We start from the raw sequence: 9192 nt of genomic DNA on the forward strand, positions 1-9192 counted from the left end.
TAAAAGGCGAGGTAAAGGAACTTACTGAGCTTATAGGTGAGTTGCAACAGAGAGCTTTAGTTGCTGTAGAGGAGAAAGAGAAAGCTGAGGCCAGTCGGCGTTATCTGTTAAGAACGAAGCAAGATAGGGCAACCTCCCCAATGCCACAGATTAGGGAGTCCCCTCTTCGCAGGACGTATAACATCTGTAATAGGTGTAGAGAACACACTTATCGGGATAGGGATAGTCTAATCAAAGGTAGGAAAGATAAAGGAAGTACTTACCTGCATAGTGAAGAATCCATATTGCCTGGTCCGTCGATGCTGCCTGATGAGTGTGGAGACGTCTGAGGAGTTTGCTCTGCCGGAGTCCATCGATGAGCCTAGAAAAAGAAAAGAAGAATTAGAGAAAAATAGAAAGGGTACTTACCTGAGAAGAGAGGAGTTTCTGCAGCTGAGCCGGTCGTCGCGTGATGTCCGTCCTGGAACGCCGAGAGAGATGGTCTGCTGAAGTCCCGCGTTGAACCTGGAAAAGAAAAAGAAGAGTTAGTAAAAAAGATAACGGAAGAGGTAATGAGACAACTGCAATTTGCTGAAAATAAGAAGTTGCCGCCTCAAATAACGAAGATGGAAGACCAAATGAGCCCTCCTCTCCCTCAGCGTACGCCGAGGGTTAGAGTGAGGAGCAACATACAATTGGTTCCCCCTCGCGACAATGCTCCTATTTTACGGCCCCTGCAGACTCCAGATGCCCCTGGGAGCATCGGTATGTCTGGCGGGGAGGCCGGAGACACAAATGACGAATGGAGCGCTATGAAAGGTAGAGATAGGTAGAAATAGGTGGAGGGAGAGGCGAGAAAGAAAAGCTATTCCTCCACCGCCGCTATCCATCGACTCTCCGCTTGTTACTGACACTCCTGAATCCAGGGAGCGCGGTCCAACGCCTAAGGTTTCGGAGAAAGGTCGGCCCGCTGTAAATAAAAGAAATAAAGATGTAAATAGTAGAGATAAGAATGTAAATAGTGTAAATAATACTAATAGACACAATACAGGAAAACGAGAAGAAAAGAATACGCGTCGAAGAGTCCCTCGTAGTGCAGCTGTGGCAATTAGAGGTGTCGCTGAGGGATTCTCATACGCTGATGCTATACGCATAGCGAAAGAGAATATCTCGTTAAAGGACATGGGAATCAAGAACATAAGGATTAAGAAGGCGCAAGGAGGTGCACTACTTATTGAAGTCTCGGATCCTGATGGTGGTGAACAAGCCGAGAAGCTAAAGAGTGAATTGGTCAAAGTATTAGGAGAAACGGCATTCGTAACACGTCCAGTCCGGCAAGGTGATCTCAGAATAATTGGGATTGACGAGTCGGTGACACCTGAAGAGGTAGCTGCCACAATAGCCAGTGTAGGAGATTGTAAAATGGATGAAGTGGTAACTAGTCCCATAAGACCCATGAGCAATGAGTTGTATATGACCTGGGTCAGACTCCCTCTGGCGGTTGCTGTCAGGGTGGTCGGTCGAAGGAAGATCATGATTGGATGGGCCACTGCCAGGGTAGAACTCTTAGATGCAAAGCCAATGCAGTGCTGGAAATGCTGGGAGTTTGGGCATGTGCAGGCAAACTGCAGCTCCAATGCCGATCGACGCGGATCGTGTTTCCGTTGTGGGCAAGCGGGGCAGGTTGCAAGGAATTGCCATGCACAGCTGAAATGTGTGTTGTGTGCGACTGCGGGAAGGGATGCGCGACACCGTCTTGGAGCGGTGGGTTGTGGATCCCTTCCTAGTAAAGAGAGCCTGAGTCGGAGACAGGGTACGAGGGTTGGCTTGGACAAATAAATGCGCATTCTTCAATGCAATTTAAATCGAAGTCGGCCTGCGTACGACTTGCTTATGCAGCACATAAAGGAATGGAATGTCCAAGTGTGCCTAATTAGGCACTATAATAGTGTGCCTATTGCTGAGCCGCCATATAGTCTACAAGATGGCCCCGCGCTGTCCCAGTGTAAAAAGGGATTGGCTGCTGTCTGGTGGGATTGTCGCGCGAATATCGGGTCAATAAAGGTCAGGAAGAAGGGTGATGGCTTTGTTGTTGTGGGAGTTAAATCCATGGACATAATAAGCTGTTACCTATCTCCGAGTGACTCCGTACAGCGAATGATCCGGAGACTCGATGAAATGGCGGAGTTTCTTCGATCTACGGCTTCGGAAGCTATCATAGGCGGAGACTTCAATGCTGCTTCTACTTTATGGGGAGCTCGGGTTGCGAACACGAGAGGCGACCATGTCGAGATATGGGCGGCTGGCTTAGACCTAAGGATTTTAAATGTTGGTGATGTGTCCACATGTGTACGTCCGCAAGGGTCATCGATTGTAGATTTGACTTGGTGTACGTCGAGGCTCGCTGGTAGAGTAGCAGAGTGGTAATGGATACTGAGACCTTGTCGGATCACAATTATATTATGTTCGAATATGGTGAATCTCCAGTACTCCCTAGTCGAACACCACTAGGGTGGAATTCGAGAAAGATGGATTTGGACAGGTTTCAGGCCTCTTTGTCTTGGAGATGTGCAACATGTCACTTGTCGTTGGAAGACAACACAGCTGAGGAATTCGCGGATTGGATTGCCACAACAATGCGCGATGCGGCAGATTGCAGTACACCTAGATTGGTAAGACAACTGGTTAAAAGATCTGCATACTGGTGGTGTGACGACATCAAGAACTTACGATCGGAGGCTATTGCTAATAGACGCAGATGGCGTCGAGCTATTGGTAAGCTTGCGCGTGGCACTATAGATCAACTGGAAGTAGATAGATGTCAGCGTTCTTATCGGCTAGCAAAGAAGAAACTGCGGATAGCAATTGTTGCCGCAAAAGCCCGTGCATGGGGAGAGCTGCTTGGTCTTATTGATGAGGATCCTTGGGGCCTCCCGTACAAGTTGGTCTTGGGCCGACTGAGATTAGCAACTCCTGCGCTAACGGAAACTTTGGACCCACCAGTAGTACAGGCGTTAATCGATGGCCTTTTTCCAAATGGAATGGAAACTGATCCGCGTGCAATCTGGTCTGTCCCCTTCTGGGACGATCAATGTATAGTTGATGCTGCGGAGGTACATCGGGCTATCAAGGATAGTGCTCATAACTCGGCGCCGGGAGTGGATGGTATTCCCTTAAGTGTACTAAAATTGGCTCCCTTGGAGATGATAGAGAAAGTCGCGGAATGCTTTAGATCCGGCACTTTTCTGAGAAGATGGAAACGAGCTAGACTCGTGTTGATCCCAAAGGGGGTTGCTCCTGAGGGAGAATTACCCAAGGTAAGGCCAATTTGCCTACTTATGGATATTGCCAAATTGTTGGAGCGGATCATCGCTTATAGAATAAACGCCTGGATGGCGGAATCCGAGGACGCTGCCCTATCCGGAGATCAGTACGGCTTTGTAGCTGGCAAATCTACATGCGACGCCTTAATGAGGTTAAAAAGCACTGCGGAAATGGCTTTTCGAGAGGATGGTGTTGTTTTGGCCATCAGTCTCGATATTTAAAATGCCTTCAATTCGATTCCGTGGCCAATCATCAGAGAAGCGATGATAAGGAAGGAGTTTCCCGATTATTTGAAACGGATTATTGACGGATACCTGTATGAGAGATCCGTAGAATACACTACATCTGGTGGTATCCAGGTTAGGCCGGTGATGGCAGAGGTGCCCCAGGGCTCTGTCCTGGGCCCCCTGCTATGGAACATAGATTACGATCAGGTTCTCCGTAGCGAAGTTGAGTACGGTTGTGAAATTGTATGCTATGCCGATGATACGCTGATCTTGGCGACGGCGGATACAATTGATACGGCAGTTAGACGCGCTAATTTGCAGGTTGCGAGAACCCTAGACAGAATTGGCATTATTGGGATCAGAGTGGCCACCCGAAAAACGGAACAACAGACAAGGTGTTCTTTTTCTCCTCAATTCTTCTGCTAATATCTCGCAGGGCGGCTTCTGAGAGATCGATCTCCTTAATCATCCTGGTATCCATAATGATATCCAACTCTGAGTCGTCCTCCCCAGATCGAACATCTTTCTGCGAGCTACATCTTTCAACTTTATCAGTTATTGTCTCATCTTCACAATTCGGTGTAATGTCCCTTAGTACACTAAGCTCCGCGTCCATATCCTGCTCACGTGCGTCAAAAACCCTAAGTCGGTGGATTAAGTATGTTCTAGCCAGACACATTTGTTGGCCATAATCGTATAATTTCAAACATGCAATCGTAGCGCGTATTTTATTCCTTGACGCATGATTCCCTCTTCTCGAAAAGTCATTTTCTATCATATAAAGGTTATGTACCGCACGGCCAAAAATTTCTTCTGGTGTTTTTTGGTTACTGGCCATTGTGTGCATATATGCCTGTATATCCAGGATTCTGGCCATTTTGTCCCTAACACTCAATTGATGAGACTATTTCCAGGTATAAAAACAGCAATCGGAATACAAGTTATTCTAACCGGTTGGCCTACCATATGCCTTAATCATATGGGGGTCACCATGCAGCATCCCGCGCTGTACATTTTACCCCAAGAGGATTTTTACAGGCTCCGGTAGAATATAAGGCATCGGATCAATCTGAAGCTATTGCCAGATCGCCGAGCCATCCTAGAAAGCCCAGTCGCCTCTACTAAGTCCAAGTATATGGCAGCGAACTAACTATACCAGCCGATTATACAGGACAGGACACCTCAAACTATTTGGGGAAAGTCACTAGGGTCTAGTTAGTTTTTTTCCGGGACAGTCGTAAACCACAGTCAGGAACTCAATCCTTACCACGCAGCCGTCAAAGTTCGCACTTCCGGTATGCGGATTCAAGTACTTCGAACAATGACTGACATGATGGAACGGTCTACCCGTCAGAGTTCGCCTTCTGTCCTTCTTTTCACCCTACTTCCGATTCTATTGGCTATCATTCTCCCGGAATCAATCTGGTCACGATCAGGAATATAATGTAATCCAAGGAAAATAGAAAACAGGTCATCACAATGTCCTGTGTACCAGTAATGGTCCTGGGTCACCCTAGCTACACTATTATAGGTCTCCAAGGAGGAAATTCCCCAGATTATAAGTCCTCTATGGGAACTCACTAGGCCCGAAGATCAGTACTCACCAGAATCCACTGCCCCTCTGTCGGTGATCCCACTTCCCACTCCCAGTTCCAGGCTGTATGGATGGGTATCACCTTCCGCTAACAACACAGGATCCACTGTACATCCGTTACTGATCCCATTTCTAGTAGGCTGTACAAAGGAGTATCGCCTTTCAGTAATTATTCGTCCAATGCGCGTCCTTTAGAATCTGCCCAGGTCCACCGTGCCTCCATCGCAGATCCCAACCGGCAGTGCCAATCGAGGGGGCACTGCCCCCTAACTCCTATCCACCTAATGCGCATCCACAAAAAGCCGCCCACTCTCACTGCGCAGCCACTCAAGATCGCACTTCCGGTGTGTGGATTCTGTTGATTCAGGGAATAGTCAACACTGTAACATAGTTTTTTCGTCAAAATTCATCTTCCTTCTCTCTATTTACCCCCACTTCCGGTTTACTAGTCTGTCGAAATCAAATTGATCATAACCGGTAGTACGTTAGAGTTCGAAGAAATGATCGCCCATACTATAGATCCTCACTGGGGAAACTCCCTAGCCCCAGCAAATATCAGCGTCTAGTGAAATTTACTTAAGTCACGTTTATAAGTCGTAATATCCGTAACTTAAGGTTAAAAATGACTCTACAAGACTTGTGTGCTGGGCATTGACTGTATTCACTCTCGCGAACACCTGCCACTTTCACTCTCGCGTACACCTGTCACTTTCACTTCCTCTTGTTTCTATGTAATTGTCAGGTAAGGTCAGGCGAATCCAGCCGAACAGCCTATGTTTTTAGTCTGGCAATCTAAATTTACGTTTATATACTCGTACGTCCTATGTAATGTATCGCTCTTATAACTTATTAATATATATATATACAGGATTACACAGTGTCCTATGTACAGGCCATAATTCTGTACTATACTATGGGCTTTGTTGCATATACTATAGGTCCAACTAAGGAAATTCCCCAGACCGCAGATAAGCAATAAACTCAACTATGTCTCAGTAAAATCACTAGAGTCTCTAAGATAGTTAATCAACCAACCACCTATTGCTTTTGAGTTAACAATAACAGTGAAGTTGGTGTACATCCATCCGAATCACTGATCGACTATTGGATTCTTCAAGATTCAAGATTCCAGACTCGATGCAACCACTAGGTAAACCTGTTCCTTCGAGCCATAGCCGCTGGGCTCTCTATGTTTATATTTCAAGATCTTCGTTTTAATTTCAAATGCCACGTGGCAGTATCACTGGAGAAATGTCACTAGGCCCATCAACTTGATCTACACAAACTGTAGCTTCCCTAGGGATATTTTTCCGAACCAAGGATGTCAATATTCATATACACTATCGTATGATTTTACAAGTGAGGTTAGGTGTACAGCTATCCAGACAATCAACTAACAATAAGCATAGTTGATTTATCACAATATAGCATTCAAGGTTTCAATTGTTCATTAACTTCTGCTGGTCGACACCTCGGTGCATCGATGAGTCGATTTACACTTCAGATGCCACGTGGCAGTGCCACAAGGCAGATGTCTCTAGGCATCAACTTAATCTACACAAACTATACACAAGCTATAAATCCCCATGGGGATTTTCCACACACTGTCACTTTCTGTCTAAAAATGAGGTTATGTGAGCCCTCATTCAGGCAGAGAACTAACTATAGATTTTGTTGTTTTCCAGAGTTTCACCACCACTAGAAAATCTAAAAATAATCCACAAAATAATCTTGTCCCCTCGAATTACGCTCCCAAAGCTCCTAATTATTTTAAATATAATTAATATGCAAGGTTTCTACAGATTAGTAACTTTACAGGAACGATACATCGATACCTTGATGAGACAAGTCATACATCAAATGCCACGTGGCAGAGTCACAGGCAAATGTCACTAGGCACTTCTTTAAGAATATTTAATAAAATACAGCTAATAGGCATTAATTATATATCTTTATTATCAATAATCAATCACCGACTACTAAACAAGAGCAAGTTCACCACTTGGATCTCACATATCACAGATATTCGGAAGTATGAAATACCACGTCATCACCATGGGACGATGAAGCCGGGCTGCAATTATCCATCAATTCTTCACATCAGCAGCATCCTCCGGCACAGCCCACATAATATACACGTCACAAAGCTTCACTCTTTTAAGACATAGCCTCAAAAAAGCTCCCCGTGTCGCGAATAATCGAAAAACTCAGTTTTAAAAATTCCCGAACGCGCACCACCGACCGCGCACCAACCAATCTCAACCTAACCTAACCTAACCTAACCTTGAGACCGGCGGTATCTCCGGCCCCCGAGGGAGGCGATTCAACCAGGTCGTCGGTTTCAGGATCGCCGGTGCGAATGGTGACCGAGGTGGTCGCCTATCACACGGACCCGGAAGGGAACAAGGTCCCGGTGCTGCGACTTAAGAGGGCGACGCGCGAAGACGACGGCGCTCGACCGGGCTGCTCCAGCTGGAAGTAGCATCTGCAACAGAGAAAGACTTTGTAAATAAAAGTGTGTATATCTGTATATAGACTATAGTTCCTAGTTTATTTCCCGAATGTACGACGCTGTTGCGATCGCACAGCGGTGCGAGATACTTTATGTCACGTTATCCGCGAGAACTTAGTTTCTCGATTCTCGAGTCGCGGACTGCGATCCCGACTATAGCAACGTCGATCGTTTATTTTCTTTTTCGCCCCGGGAGAACCGCGGAGCGTGTAGACGCCAGACCGGCGTTCGTTTTGTTTTATTTCTATTTAGTTATTCCGTCCGTATATCGAGACCGGACTTGGCGGGAAATCCGTTACGGGTCGCGTAGAGGACTTTCTCGCGTTATTATTTTTAATTTCGATTTTCGTTTCCCGAGCGAATAACGCGCTCGGACTCGGCGGGAAATTCATTTCGGCGTGTACGAGGATGATTTCCGCGATAATATTTTTGATTTTGATTTTTTCGTTGCCGACGGAATATCGGTTCCGGACCCGGCGGGAAATCCATTTCGGGGTAAATGGAGACGGCTCCCGCGATATTCTTTCTTATTTTCGTTTTTCACTTTCCGAGCTCGTATCCGACTCGGACTTGGCGCAAAATCCGTCTCGACGCGTGCTGAGGCCGATTTTGAGAAAAAATTCTCACTTCCGGTTTTGAGATCCCGTGGGAATTTCGACCCCGGACCAGGCAGGAAATCTGTTTCGGGACCCCGAGAGTCGAAATACGTCACTTTTGAAAAAAGTGCAAAAGTGCTCCGAAAAAGTGCACTTCCGTAAAATCGAACGGGGAACGCGCGGGGAGGCTTCCCGTCAAAGTGCGACGCGCGCGAGCGCATTTTGCGATCTACACCCGAAAGTGCAGATAGCGCGAACTTCGGGTGATGTACATATATACCTTATTTTTAGTTCCGCAGCGAGCGGATATTTATTATCTAGTATTAGAAAGCGCTCACGCGTACGGAGACTGGCCGTAGCGTGATTATCATAGGTGGTTAGCGAAACGAGCCAGCTGCACCGAGAGTGCGAGCGACGGTGCAGCGTCGTTATAATTATAAGTTTATTTTATTTTTATCACTCGCCGAGACGAGGGACGCGTTTAGGTAACGTTCTCCGGCGAAATTTTATTTTGTTTAGAGCGCGAGTGCGCAAAGTGCACGAAGTGCAGTCCGAGAGTGCAAAAATTCGCCCTTATTTTTTATTTTGTTTTTCGGCGCGTTTCGGCGTGAAATGTCGGCGCGCAAAGTTTTAGTTCGAAATTTGAAAATTTTCCAAAAATTTTTCGTAAAATTTTTATCGGCTCATTCGATCGCGAATACCGCGAAACGCGTAGATCCAAAAGGATTTTTTGATATTCGAAAATTTTTGCACCGGCGGAACTTAGAATTTTTCAGCGCCCGGTGCGATGGGCGGAGCCAGCGCCCGGTGGGGCGAAGCACCGCGCGAGAGTGGGGAGGCTATATCAGCCGACGCGGACAGAGCTCCAGGCTCTTTCCCCGGATAGCTTTCAGAGTGTAAACTTCGTGGCTCTAACCAACCAAACAAAGGAAAGTCTAGTCCGTCGTGTTTTGTGCAAAT

At 46.4% G+C, this 9192-nt stretch overlaps 1 protein-coding gene across 1 annotated transcript; it reads left to right on the plus strand.

Annotated features, from left to right (window-relative positions):
* The first annotated feature begins 2405 nt into the window (after positions 1–2405).
* Positions 2406–3524, plus strand: LOC112638026. The gene has a single exon (XM_025408860.1). It carries the CDS (start codon positions 2406–2408, stop codon positions 3522–3524), a length of 1119 nt encoding a protein of 372 aa, XP_025264645.1.
* Positions 3525–9192: the final 5668 nt, after the last annotated feature.

This window comes from Camponotus floridanus, unplaced genomic scaffold, assembly GCF_003227725.1.
Source record: "Camponotus floridanus strain SB8 unplaced genomic scaffold, Cflo_v7.5 scaffold238, whole genome shotgun sequence".
NCBI classification, from domain to species: Eukaryota; Metazoa; Arthropoda; class Insecta; order Hymenoptera; family Formicidae; genus Camponotus; species Camponotus floridanus.